The sequence below is a fragment of the Phascolarctos cinereus genome, unplaced genomic scaffold (assembly GCF_003287225.1).
Source record: "Phascolarctos cinereus isolate Bilbo 61053 unplaced genomic scaffold, phaCin_HiC Scaffold_1;HRSCAF=81, whole genome shotgun sequence".
In the NCBI taxonomy this organism is placed as follows: Eukaryota; Metazoa; Chordata; class Mammalia; order Diprotodontia; family Phascolarctidae; genus Phascolarctos; species Phascolarctos cinereus.
In genome coordinates, this window is record NW_027555514.1 from 203,403,171 (window position 1) to 203,417,584 (window position 14,414).

Consider the following 14,414-nt stretch of genomic DNA (forward strand, 5'->3'; position numbering starts at 1 on the left):
CAACTCCTGTTGCAGGCCCACAGGCCCTGCTTTCCTCCCCTTGTGCTCAAGCAACTCTTGCTACTCTCCCCTGCAATTGGGCCTGGTGTCTCTTGGGGGTTGTTAAAGCATCTGCTATCAGTACCTTCTCCCTTTCCCCAGGTCCCCCATTCTCCTTCTCCAAGAAGTTCTCAGATATAGAGCTGGATAGAATCTTGGGTCCTACACCCTCATTTTACAGTTGAGGTGACCAAGGCTCACAGAGCTTCAACCACTTGCCATCCCTGGGTTACTTTTAAAGCAAGGGTCTTAGCTTCTCCAATTTTTCATGCTTTGGGGACAATTCTACCACAGCTCAGTTGTGGGGCCATTCACTTTGGTATATGTCCTGACTTAGATAACCACCTCAGTACACAGATAATGTGAGGAATTTGTTTCTCAGGCTCCAAGATGGTTTCTCCCAAGCCATGGACCAGACTAGAACCATGTTTCTGCTTTTTGAGGAAAGAGGAAGTTCAAGTTTTGCCCTCTGTCCCCCACCTCCCATGTCCCTTGCCCACTACCATTTTCCTAAATAGAGTGCCTTAAGTTATTAGTGTATCAATATTTAGTCAAGGCTCCAACAGAGCCAAGAAATAATCTTTGTAAAGCACTTAGCACAGTGCCTGGCACATAGTAGATCTACCTAAATGCCTATCCCCCCTCCCTTCCTCCCTCTCTCCCTCCTCTTCAAACAAGCTTTCCTGGGTTGACTAGGATTCCCAAAGATATGGCTGACCAGCCTGTGCTCAGGCATTGCACAATGTATGGTTAGATGTCAGAATCCCATTGTTGGAAGGTGGATCAGAGGTCATCTTGTTCAACCCACACATGCCCTCTACAATAAATAGCCCCAAGTGGCCATGTAGATCTCACTAGAAGATTTGCTGTACTTTCAGTTTCAGTGTTTTAGTGTGTGCCATTTCCCTATGGTGGGAACAGCCCCCACTTCCCTCTCCCCACACCAATGTCCACCATTTTGGTCCTTCGAAGTTCAGCTCATAAGGCTGTATCTTCTCTGAGGCTGCAAACCAGATGGAATCCCTCTTTCCTTCTAATGTTATGAGCTTATATGTTCCAGATTATTATATTCTTCATTACTTGTGACATCCTTGAGGGAGGTAGTGCCTACCTAAAATGAAGAAGTTCCTTTCATTTTGGAGTTGAGGAAATTCAGAGAAATTAATCCACTTCTCAGTGTTAATAATGTGTCAGAGGCAGGACTGAAACCCTTGGTATTAACAACATGATTTGACAAGTTCTAACACTATAATAAATTATTCTAATCTCATACAAGGGGCATTCTTCCAGTCCAATTATTATATGTTTGTGTCATATGTTATATGAATGGGAATCATGCTCTTTTCTTTTGAAGTTTAGGCATTGAGACATATGAAACAATCTCTAAATGTCTTTTGCTTTTGTTATAAATTTCCTTTTCCCAATAAGAACATTTTAGTTCTTGCTTTAAAAACACAATGACAACTCTTTTTGCTTGCTAGATTTATTGAGCACTTACATGCTAGACACTATACTATACAAATATAAGCAAACAATTCAGTTCCTCCTCTCAAGGAGCTTACATCCTGACACAGGAATACAACACATAAAGGGGGCTGGGGGGGATTTCGGCAATCAAGCTGGGGTGAGGCTGCTAAGCAGGTGGGGCAGGTGGGAGAGAGAGCTGAGCATGAAGCAAGCACAAGCATGGTTGGGGCTCTTCAGAAAATGGGGATCCTGGCCAGGGACTCACCAGTGAGCTGCGGAAGCCCCACAGTGCTGTCAAGTGTATGTTTATCAACTGTAGTTTTTTTCTAAACAACTAAGTTTTACTGAACATTTCAATTATTCTTTGAATATCCATTATAATCACATGCCATGGTTCTCTGAACCATCTCCCTGCTTTTGCTTTCCTTCTTGGGGTGACTTTGTTCTTTCATAGCTGAAGATGAAGATGGCAGCCAGACTGTGCAGACCTCCCTAGTATACTTTGGGGGCATTCAAATTAATCTCAGAAATGCAAGTGCTACAGAAGAATTAAGAGCAAATTTTGATTCTCCTCAGGAGGCTGTCGACCCTGGAAGTGGAGGGGTGATAGGGAGTCAAATCCCTAACTACTTTGTATAGATTTGTATTGAAGCACTTTATACAGTCTACAATCATATCTATTTTTGTCTAACAAGTTGGGATTGTTCATTTTTTGTCTTGGTATCGTCAATACTTAGTACTGTGGTTGGCACATAGTAAGAGTTAATAAATACATACTTGTGGGTTAGGAGACCCTGTAGCAGATGCTTCTGGCATTTTAGGGTCCTTTATAGACTTGGCTTCCACCTCCCTGTGTGGGATGCCACTAAAATTTAAAAAAAACACAGAGGTATCCAAGGAGAAACAGAAAGTTAATTTATTATTATTTCAAATCTCAAGATTTGGGTATGCCTCCACCAGGATGCCCTGATGAGAGGAGACAGAGTACAGGAGCAAAGGACCTGATTAAATAGCCCTAATGGGTAAAGCCCCCTCCCACCAACTGGCCAATGTTTTGGTTCCCAATCTCAACATGAAACTCTACCATAGGAACAAACAACAACAAACAGTATGCATATCTTAGTTACAAATTATAGATATCCATATTTAGCCCTTAGTTTGTTGAAATATTACCAAAAAAGCAATTAAAGATGTGCAGTCAAGCTAGACACTGTGCTGTGTAGCAAGGTCACCATGACTAAAGTATAGCAACAGGTGTATCAACAAAATACAGAGGTGGGGGGTTTCAGGAGTTTCAGGCTTGGCAAACTTTAACTGCTGAAATAACAATGGCATAGAAAGGGGGAGTACTTGGGGCTAGACTCCCATAACTCAGGTGATTTCTAGTAAACTAAAACTTAGGCCTGTCAGGCTGCTGTGCCTGCCTTGTGTCACAATACAATTTCTATTTATTCTTCTGAGAAATCTTCATGGAACCCCTTATCCCACTCAGCCTTATCCCAAACCTTAATTACACTGAGGAATCTTCACTGGGGCATCCCATTCATCCCTATCTAGCCTTCTTTCTTACTACCTTCTGTCATGAAGTCTACCCCCACATAATCTAGACAACCAGCTGCCCCTCACTCTCCTCTTCCATTTGCCAAGGCTCTTTTCTCTACCTACAACTCATTTCCTCCACATTTCTTCTTTCTGAAATCCTCTCTATGACCCAGCTCAGTAACCACTTCCTCTGTGAAGGATTCTCTGATCCTTCCCCAGCTGAAAGGGACTTCTTCCTTCTCAAATTTCTTATGGCACATAGTCTTAGACCAGCGGGTCTTAACCTGGGCACCCTCCTTAAATTCCTTATGGCACATTGTCTTAAATTAAGGGTTCTTAAACTGGGTATCCATGTATTTGTTTGTTTGCTTGTTTTTTATAACTGCATTCCAATTGCGTTTCCTTGGTAGTCCTATGTATTTTGATTGATTATTTTAAAAATCTTATTCTGAGAAGGGTTCCATTTCACCAGCCTGCCAAAAGGGCCCATGTCCCCCAAAAAATTAAGAAACTCTGGTCTTAGGTTTTTCCTTTGCTTTGAACCCTTCCCTCCCTTTTTTCCTTTTTTGGGGGTGGTAGCTTTTATCACTTTCTTCTTTGTCCCCTCTCAAACACAACGCATATCCCTCGAGGGCAGGGAATGGCATTGTCTCGCTAGTTTGGTGTCCTGGGCCTTGTCTAGCCTAGGTGCTTAGTAATTGTTAATGGCACAAATCAGTACCAACAGACCTTAAATGTAAATCCTCATTAAATTAAGATTTATGGTTTGTGATAAACATACTACTGGCATCACTGGAGCTCCACAGAGAGAGCAAGAAAGACTCAGGCCTAGGGTCAATCCCAACGTCAGCCTTCTCCATTCTGTCTAGGTAATACCGCAAAGAGAAACACTCACCAGAGGCAAAGCCTCTTCCTGGCATCTGTCCCTTGGGCCCAAGGAGCAGATCGATCTGAACATCAGCTCCAGCCAGAACACTGCTTTCTTTCTCCCTGGGATTTCTAGACATCTAGCAGAGTTTCTCAGCTGAGTCAGAAGCACAAATCCACTTGCCAGAGGCCTAGTGACACGAGCACGCCCTGCCTGAAGAGATCCTTAAAGCACGAATCAATCAGATGGTGTCTAGCATTGGTTTCTTCCCTAGATAGGAATTTAAAAAAAACAAAACAGCAGCAACAGGACAAAACTGCTCCCCCAGAACTCAGTGGCCTTCTCGAGGCTTGGGATTCTGAAGGGCCAACAACAGCACGAGGAACCTTTGCCCTCAGGTCTGCCCCTACTGGTTCTTCTTTTCCTTGAGCTCCTCCTTGGCGGACAAGCTTGTGTGCATCAGTGCCAGTCCACAGAAGATCATGATGACCCTGGCCCACCACATCACTGCACAGTATTCTCCATACAACAGGTAACCCAGGAAGGCCTAAAGGGGCAGAGGACACAGAGGAGGGAAAACATGAATGGAAAACACATTGATTTGGTTCCTCTTCTTCGGCAGCCCAGACAAACTGGTCTCAGTGCAGACGATTCCTTGTGAGCTAGTTTGCGGCCTGCTATGGAAGTGGGTTTTGTTAACCCAAGGTGATTTCATACCATGGGAGCCCTGAGGCTCCATCTTCTATCCCCTGTCTTTGCTTTTCTAACCCACCAGAAGACTCTTTGGGCAAACAGTACACCCTCTCCTTGCTACTCATCACAGGCTGAGCCCTGGGAAATAGAGGATGAATGTTGCTTTACATGCAGCTCATAGTTGGCAAAGGTTCGCTTAGGTATTGAGTGTGATGCCAGGTAGCACTGGGAAATGGGGACACAGGATCATGGATCTAAAGTCCAAAGGGACTTCAGCTGTTACTTAGTCTCATCGTTTCATTTTACAGATAAGAGACTGAGGCCCAAGAGAAACTAAGTGACTCTCCCACAGCCACACAAGTAGTGGCAGAACTGAGATTCAAACCCAGGTGCCGGGCCCTTTCTACTGCATGTGTAAGTCAAGTTACTACCATAACTGCCTCAGTTTCTTTCTCTGCACCTTCAGTTTCATTCTGTCCTACTGAGAATGAGCGATGAGTCAAATATATGGTCAGTACTAGCACTTTCATACATGCTCCCAAGTCTCAGAAGCAGAATTCCCAATGATGCAGCTGTGTTCTCTGCTAGACTGTGCAATCAATGAAGTGGTTTAGCCACAATTTCATTCTATTTTTCAGGCCCCCTTGTGGGCAGCCGTGCTAATTGCTCCATCAGACCCTCTGGGTTCTCAAAGACCTGTAGGTTCTCCCAAGCTGGAAAGGAAGGTCACGTGAGTTCCCATCCAAGGACCAGCCTCACTAGGTCTGCAGAGCCTCATGTTAGTCACACAAATACCTCCTCACGTGGGTAAGGCCTAAGTGTAGCTGGCCACGAGACCAGGGATTGTTTTCATAACAGTTCAAGCCAAGTCAAGAAGCATTTCTTGAGCACCTACTGCATGGTGCTAAGCACTTGGGATCCGAAGAAAGGCGAAACAAAACAAATGAACCCCAAAACACCATTAGTAAATGTTCTCAAGGAGCTCATGGAACAGCCTGCTAAAGGGGACAGGACTTAAGATATGCATCAGTGGGTAGTATGCCCACATTGATGGGTAGAAATCAGCAATCCTCAGAGAAGTTATAAAACCTTGTAAGTCTGACTGCATCTCAACAATCATGTACCATTTCGTTTTTTTCTTAATCCAAATCTGTGATTCCATTGGTATGGGAAGGTCTCAGTCTAGAAATTTCCTCTTCTGATGCATAATAATACTTCATCCAGAACAGTCTTGGGAAGTCACTGCTGAAACTGAGGTTAAATGATTTGCCCTTAGTCACACAGCTAGTCTATGACAAAGGGCAGGATCTGAATTTGTGATCTCCTACCAGCCCTTTCCCTTCCTTTCTCTTCTCTGGGTCTCCCTTGCTTCATAAAATGAGGAGGTTGGACTAAATGACCCTTACCATTCCTTCCAGGTCTAACTACTTCCTGGCTCCAGGACTGGCCCTCTCCTCTGTACATTACCCCCTGCCACCTCCTTGTTTTATATTTCACAGACCAAGAAATGGAGCTCAAGGAAATTAAGGGCTTTGTACAGGCCCCACTCCATAGGCTCTGGTCACTTACCTAGGCAATGATGTTAGAAGCAGTCATTGTCAGCGACACCCGTGGCAGAAGACGAAATACTTAGCACTTTGAAAAAGAAGGCCCACATGAGGGAGTTGCTGACAATCATCAAGGAAAAGGCCATCAGCCGGAACATCACGGTCAACTGCAGAACCTTACAGGTGTTTTTAGAACATTTTTACCAATGAGACACTGACGTAAAATAAGAGGGTCTCTGAAATCCCTTGTTCTAAGTCCCAAGACCCTAAGAATGGGCACTTCTATTCAGACACTTACACCGGGTCCAGAGAACTCTTAGGTATCCAGCAGGACAGGATGGGCAAGATACACCACTGAGAAGCAAGGTATTAGCGTCCAGCCTCAGGGAGCTGAAGGCCTCATAGGAGACTAAGGCATAAACACAACACTATCACACAAATCAGAACTGCAAATGAGATAATGTAAGTTGTTTTGCAAACCTTAAATAGCTATGTAAATATCCATAGTTATTATTCTACTGGTGGCAGGGACTACATTCCTTTCAGGTTTTTCTGAAGTCAGCCTGTTCATCATTTCTTACAGCACAATAGTATTCCATTATATTCATATACCACAGCTTGTTCAGCCATTCCTCTCAATTTCCAATTCTTTTCCTCGACAAAAACAGCTGCTATAAATATTTTTGTACATGTGGGTCCTTTTCCCATTTGTATGATCTTTTGGGGATATAGCCCTAGAAGTGCTATTACTGGGTCAATACCGTGATTCTACTGCAGAATCTTTGATCTTGGGAGGGAATGTAGTAAGGAGGAGCTGACATTCTATCTCAGACACAAGATTCTGCAGTAATTTGCATGGACAAAGTCACCTTTCCTTCCACAAACCTCTCCCACACAAAAGTCCAGTTTTTCTACTAGGAAGAGTTCAGAGTGATATGCCTCCCACTCTCAGCCATACTCCAAGGGGGAAATACGGAGGGATCTGCCCCTCTACCCAGGCAGTTCTACTCCGAGAAAGCACTAGAGGGGCGTCAGCCCCGCTTCCTCCCCAGAAGCAATTCTGCGATTCTGTAGAGGGCTCTGCCCAACCCCCATCCAATTCTGCTAGGGCCCCAGAGGTAGTCCCAGTTCTACTTGGATGGGGGCATGCACTGCAGAGGGCTCAGCCCCCGCCCCCTCCCCACCCAGCAATTCCATTCTGAAGGAGTGATGCAAAAGGGTTCTCCCCGGCCTCTTCTTCAGCCGCGGACCCCTCTCCCCAGACACCTTGCACCATAAGCCATCTGCTCTGCAGGGGGCACCTCCCTCCACCCTTCCCGGGCAGCACCCTGGACAGCGGGCTCCCCTGCTCTCCACAGCCCAGCACTTCTAGGCGCCCACCCACCGGCCCTGCCTGCCTGCCTGCCGGCCCGGCTCCGGCTCTTACCCAGGCCTGCGTGGCGGGCGGGTAAGGGAGCTCCTGCTCCTTTTCCTCCGGGCCCCACAACGTCGGTCGGCTTCAGGGCCAGCTTGGCAAAGGCGGCCGCGAAGGCGCCCAAGCCTCCGGCCGCGATGGACCAGAAGGCCGAGCCCCAGCGGAGCTGAGCCAGGGCGCTGGGCCCCAGAAGTGCCGCCATCGCCGCTGGCGCGGGCACCGGGAGCGGGAGCGGGAGCAGGAGCGCCAGCGGGGCTTGTGCCGGAGCCTTTGCCCGGTTCCCTGCCAGTGCTCAGCCTTCTGCGGCAAGCAAGCCCCCCACGCCGCCATAGGCTGCCTGCTTCACGTGACTCCTGCAGCACAGTGAGGAGCTCTGGTGAGCCCACCCTCCTAGGAGCCAGGCTCCTCCTCCCGCCCCGCCCCTGAGGCTCTGGGCTTGGGTGTGAAGGAGGAGGCAGGGGGGCTGCTCCTGTGAGGAGAGGCAGCCTCAGGGCTGGACTCAGGACCTATGCTGTGGGGAGCCTTAATCAACAACCACTCCAGGCACTATGCCCAGCAGGCTTCTGTTTGGTTTTGAGTCTTAGTCCGACTAGACAGTCTTTTCCTCCTCATTCATCCTCTTTAGCTGCCCAAACCATATTGCTAAGACAGGTCTGAGCACTTAACCACCTGCAAATGCTTCACAGGCTCCTTATTGCTCCTACATCAAACTAGATGTTCTCCTACTATTAGTCCCAAATGTCCTTCACAATCTGACCCTCCATAATGCCTTTCTTGATCCCACCGTCTACTACAGCTACTGATAAACTGAATTGGCACACAGGTGATTACTTCATATGTGAATTAATAAATATACAATTGCCATTTTAGAAAAGTTGCTAACCCCTTTGGTGGACGTGAAGGGACTTGCTAAAAAGCTGTGTCTGAGGAAGAATTTGAACCCTAATCTTTCTGTCTCTATGTGCAACATAATTTTGGGAAGGGTGGTAGTAGCAGTTGGCAGGAGAAGGGTGCAGAAAATCAGTAAATGCTTTATTCAGGTGTTGCTTGGACAAAATCTTGAAGGAAATCAGGGATTCCATGATGTGCAGGTGAAGCATTAAGATATTCTAGGCCTGTAGGATTTCCAATCTGAAGGCAATGGGGAAGGAAGTCAGTTCTGCCACAACACTTGTTTTGAAAAGACAAAAACACAGGCGATACATCAGAGCACAATTTAAAAAATTTTCATATTAGTCATGTTGTAAAGAATTAGAACCAATAGGAGGAACCACAAGAAAGAAGAAACAAAACAAAACAGAAGAAGAAAAAAGAGCAAATGGTATGCTTCGATCTGCATTCCAACTCCATAGTTCTTTCTCTGGATGTGGATAGCATTTTTCATCATGAGACTTTTGGAGATGTTTTAGATCCCTGCCTTGTTGAGAAGAGCTAAATCTATCAAAGTTAGTCATCTAATAACGTGGCCGTTACTGTGTACAACGTTCTCTTGGTTCTGCTCACATCACTCAGCATCAGTCCATACAAGTCTTTCCAGGTTTTTCTTGTAGTCTGCTTGCTCATCATTTCTTATAGCACAATAGTATTCCATTACATTCATATACCACAGCTTGTTCAGCCATTCCCCAATTGATGGGCAGCCCCTCAATTTCTAATTCTTGGCCCCCACAGAAAGAGCTGCTATCAATATTTTTTTACATGTGGGTCCTTTTCCCATTTGTATGATCTCTTTGGGATGCAGCCCTAGAAGTGCTATTGCTGGGTCAAAGGGTATGCAGAGTTTTGTAGCCCTTTGGGCATAGTTCCAAATTGCTCTCCAGAATGGTTGGATGAGATCAACCAACTCCACCAACAATGCATTCGTGTTCCAATTTTCCACATCTTCTCCAACATTTATCATTTTCCTGTTTTGTCAGGTTGGCCAATCTGATAGGTGTGATGTGGTACCTCAGAGATGTTTTGATTTGCATTTCTGTAGTCAATAGTGATTTAGAGCATTTTTTCATATGACTATAGATAGCTTTAATATCTTCCTCTAAAAATTGCCTGTTCATATCCTTTGACCATTTCTCAATTGGGGAATGACTTTTACTCTTATAAATTTGACTTAGTTCTCGATATATTTTAGAAAGTTCCCTTGCCTGTACTGAGGCAATTTGGGATCCTAGTGTGCTGGCCTGCTCCACCACCCTGGGGTTTAGGATCTCCCCCTGGTATGCTGAGGTGGGGCTTTTCACTAGCTTGCTGGGATGCCTCCCATTCTGTGCTGCTCCCCCTCCCCCAGAGTGAGAGGAACCTTTCCCTCATTAATCCCCCAAGCTTCCTGGGCTACAAGACTGCTGGTTCAGCTTTTCTAGGGTTTTTCCTGGGGATGTTTTCTGGGCTTTCAGAGGTCAATAAGGGAGGGTGAGAGTAACTTACTTCTTACTCCCCCATCTTCCATCAGGGCACAATTTGAGCATAATTCAAATTTCTCATTTACTTATACAGTCAATAAATATCAGCACCTACTATGTGCTAAGCACCAACTTAAGTGCGGGGAAATATAAAAAGAGGCAAACAAAATGACAATGAGCCACACCCATTCACAGCTGAGGTTACTGATACACTTCTTTCTACCACTCCACAGTAACACAAGTTACAACCCTTCTGACACCACTTTACAAGCAAACTTTGGGTGTTTTTCAAGGCTAAGAACCCTACTTATTGGATATTTTCTGGTGAAGTGGAGTTGCGGGTGGCAGAGGACTGGGCTGACCTTCCCCTCCTCCAAGGCATCCTGGAGTTGCAGCCCTAGGGCTGCTGTTCTCTCCCACACACACCAACTGTGCCCACTGAGGCCCCCTTGAGAACCAGGATGCAGGTAAGCAGCAACCTGCGACAGCCTTACTACATATTATAAAATTTAGGTATTTCTTAACTATTTAACACATCTAAGACTGTGCTACTGCTTTTATTAGGTTCCTGCTTTTTATGTGTCACTCACAAAGTATTGGAATATGGTCCCTAACTCCACTTTTCCTTTAAGCTTTGTTTTCTATTGTGGAATGTGATTTTTAGGAATGTCTATGTCTATTACAGCAGAACTGACTGTAGTTTGTATTATGGCTGCAAATGTTGAAGCCAGGTTTTGAAAAATCATTGAATGTCAGGAAATTATATTTGATTCTAGAGGCAACAGGGAACAAATAGGGCTGTGACATGGCCAGAAGTCGGCTTTAGGAAAATCACTTTAAAGAGTTATAGGAAGAGCAAAGAGACCTAACACAGGTAGACCAATCAGCTGATTGCTATTTGAATAGAAAGGGAGGAATGTGAGAGATACTGAAGAGGAGGAAATGAAAAGATTGGCAAATGACTGGATACATTGGGTGGGAGGGAGGCATCAAGGAAAAGGGTGCTGCCCTTGACAGAAACAGAGGGTTGGAAAAAGGGTGGGTTTGTAGTGGGGTAGGATGATTTCTCTTTTTAATATGCTGAGTTTGAGATGCTTGGGGGACTTCTAGTTCAAAACGTTCAAAAGGGAGCTGATGTTCAGGTGCAAGATGAGGGCAAGACATAGATCCCTGTGAAATCACCTGTGTATGGTGCTAAATATCGAGCTTACATGCATCTTGTAATTATTCCCAGCCATGGAAACTGTGTGTGCTTGAGAAATAAGAAGCATAACGATGAAATCCTTACAAAATCCCTTGATACAAACTTTATTTTCAATTCTAACCTGAGATTTCAGAACAGTTATCAACTAAAACACATAAAACAAACAAATGAGGAATTCACTGGTATCCTTTAAAGAAATATTTCATCATTCTTTTCTTCAGGTGCTAAAGGTAGATATACTTGTCCCCGTGCACCCCTTGGAAGAACTGAAAATTTACAGGTCCCTACAAGTATCTCTGAAAACAGCTGTACAAACCCCCGAAGCTTGGGACAATACATTCTCCACACTGGAAGCAGACTCTTACCTTAACAAAGAGTTTAAAACTCAAGTAATTGGCCAAGATCATGAGCAAGCAGAGCAAAAAGAGTTAGACCATAGAATCTTACTTTGGTGACAAAAGAAGATCAAAACATACAACCAGAAGAAGACAACAAAATCAAAGCTCCTACATCCAAAGCCTCCAACAAAATATGAATCAGTCCCAGGCCTTGAAAGAGCTCAAAAGGGATTTTGAGAAGCAAGTAAGAGAAGTAGAGGGAAAACTGGGAAGAGAAATGAGAGTGATGCAAACTATTTTATTCTCAGATAACTGAGAAAAGTACAAACATTTCCAATATCTTATTATGTTCTAGCAGATATACTTTTCTAGTACATAGTGCTAGAACAAGTATTTTCTGCTCAACAGACCACACAGTATTAAATATCTTGTCAAATTTTACAATAATGGCAAATGTGCCCAGTAACACCAAAGGAGTCTCTAAAAACAGAATATGATGCTAAAGAAAGTAATTAGAAAAGCTGCTTATGAACATTCATAAAACAAATACTATAGAAAAGAGCAGAGAAGAATAATGGCAAGAAATAAAGCTCAATAACACTGAGGCACACTGAGAGTGACTCCTACAAGCCACATATTGGGAGCCTCCAGGAAAAACGAAGAGCAATGGCAGCACCAGAATCCCCACATAAACCATGGTTACAGGCCTTCCTTCCTTTCTTTATTCATTCATTTATTTTATGTTTAAATTATTTTTAAAAATTTTTCTTTTTTTTATATAAATTTATTTATTTTTAGTTCTCAACATTCACTCCCACAAGTCTTTGAATTCCAAATTTTCACCCCATCTCCCCCCTCCCCCCACCCCAAGACGGCATGCACTCCAAACATCCCCTCCCCCAGTCTGTCCTCTCCTCCATCTCTCTCCCCTTTTCCCCTATACCCCTCTCCCTTCACCTTCCTGCAGGGCAGGATAGACCTCTGCACCCCACTTCCTGCACTTCCCACTTTGAAGTAGCATGTGAAAACACCTTCTTTCTAAACATATGTTTTTCAAACTTTAGGCTTCAAACCCTCTCTCTTCCTCCCTCCCCACCCACCCTCACTGAAAAGGCAAGCAACTCAATACAGGTTGTACATGTGTAGTTATGCAAAACACATCCATAGTAGACATGTTGTGAAAAACCAACTCTATTTCCCTTAACCCCATCCTGTCCTCCCATTTATTCTATTCTTTCTTTTGACCCCATCCCTCCTCAGAAGCATTTACTTCTGATTACCCCCTTTCCCAATCTGCCCTCCTCTCTATCATTCCCCCCCAACTCTCTTGTCCCCTTCTCCCCTTATTTTCCTGTAGGATAAGACAGAATTTCCATACCCAATTGAATGTGTATGTTATTCCCTCCTTAAGTCAAATCCTATGAGAACAAGATTCACTCATTCCCTCCTACCTTCCTGTTTCCCCTCCACTGTAAGAGACTTTTCTTTTTTGTGAGACAGTTTACCCCATTCTACCTCTCCCTTTCTTCTTCTCTGAGTATAATCCTCTCTCATCCCTTAATTTTGTTTTCCAGATATGACCCCTTAATCTTCAACTCACCCTGTGCCCTCTTTCTATCTATATATACATAATTTTTTTCCTCCAACTACCTTAATACAAAGGTCTCATGAGTTATAAATATCATCTTTCCATGCAGGAATGTAAACAGTTCAATCTTAACAAGTCTCTTATGATTTTTCTTTCCTGTTTACCTCTTCATGTTCCACTTGAGTCCTGTATTTGAAAGTCAAATTTTCTATTCAGCTCTGGTCTTTTCATCAAGAATGCTTGAAAGTCCTCTATTTCACTGAATGACCATTTTTTTCCCCTGAAGGATTATACTCAGTTTTGCTGGGTAGATGATTCTTGGTTGTATTCCTCTGTCCTTTGCCCTCCGGAATATTATATTTCATGCCCTGCAGTCCTTTAATGTAGAAGCTGCTAAATCTTGTGTTATCCTGATTGTGTTTCCACAGTACTTGAACTGTTTCCTTCTGGCAGCTTGTAATATTTTCTCCTTGACCTGGGAACTCTGGAATTTGGCTGTAATATTCCTAGGAGTTTTCCTTTGGGGATCTCTTTCAGGAGGAAATATGTGGATTCTTTCAATTTCCTTTTTGCCCTCTGGTTCTAAAATATCAGGGCAGTTTTCCTTGATAATTTCTTGAAAGATGATGTCTAGGCTCTTTTTTTGATCATGGCTTTCAGATAGTCCAATAATTTTTAAATTCTCTCTCCTGGATCTATTTTCCAGGTCAGTTGTTTTTCCAATGAGATATTTCACATTGTTTTCTAATTTTTCATTCTTTTGGATTTGTTCTACTGTGATGTCACTATCTTCCAATTGCTCTATCCTAATTTTTAAGGAAGTATTTTCTTCAGTAAGCTTTTGGACTTCCTTTTCCATTTGGCCAATTTTACTTTTTAGGGCATTCTTCTCCTCATTGGCTTTTCGGACCTTTTTTGGCCATTTGGGTTAGGCTATTTTTTAAGGTGTTATTTTCTTCAGTATTTTTTTGGGTCTCCTTTAGTAAGCTGTTGACTTGTTTTTCATGATTTTCTTGTATCACTCTCATTTCTCTTCATAGTTTTTCCTCTACTTCCCTTACTTGCTTCTCAAAATCCCTTTTGAGCTCTTCCAAGGCCTGGACTGATTCACATTTTTCTTGGAGGCTTTGGATGTAGGAGCTTTGACTTTATTGTCTTCTTCTGGTTGTATATTTTGATCTTCTTTTTCACCAAAGTAAGATTCTATGGTCTGACTCTTTTTGCACTGCTTGCTCATGATCCTGGCCAATTACTTGAGTTTTAAACTCTTTGTTAAGGTAAGAGTCTGCTTCCAGTGTGGAGAATGTATTGTCCCAAG

At 43.7% G+C, this 14,414-nt stretch overlaps 1 protein-coding gene across 2 annotated transcripts; it reads right to left on the reverse strand.

The window, feature by feature from the left end:
• Window positions 1-2,398: 2,398 nt before the first annotated feature.
• On the reverse strand, window positions 2,399-7,880 carry LOC110203306 (uncharacterized). Of its 2 annotated transcripts, XM_020979764.1 has the most exons (3): window positions 7,583-7,880; window positions 6,455-6,565; window positions 2,399-4,463 (listed from the first exon to the last, which is right to left on the reverse strand). In XM_020979764.1, exons 1-3 carry the CDS (start codon window positions 7,770-7,772, stop codon window positions 4,078-4,080), a joined length of 687 nt encoding a protein of 228 aa, XP_020835423.1. In that variant the 5' UTR covers window positions 7,773-7,880; the 3' UTR covers window positions 2,399-4,077. The 2 variants fall into 2 exon arrangements, with proteins under 2 accessions (XP_020835423.1, XP_020835424.1); XM_020979765.1 differs by lacking the exon at window positions 6,455-6,565.
• Window positions 7,881-14,414: the final 6,534 nt, after the last annotated feature.

What these genes read in the sequence shown, in the direction of transcription:
- LOC110203306 (XM_020979764.1), bottom strand. Translation starts at nt 7,772, where the DNA reads ATGGCGGCACTTCTGGGGCCCAGCGCCCTGGCTCAGCTCCGCTGGGGC. An exon ending in CGCCCGCCACGCAGGCCTGG is followed by an intron (nt 6,566 to 7,582) that starts GTAAGAGCCGGA and finishes TTTATGCCTTAG; the next exon opens with TCTCCTATGAGGCCTTCAGC. An exon ending in AAGAGTTCTCTGGACCCGGT is followed by an intron (nt 4,464 to 6,454) that starts GTAAGTGTCTGA and finishes CTGCCCCTTTAG; the next exon opens with GCCTTCCTGGGTTACCTGTT.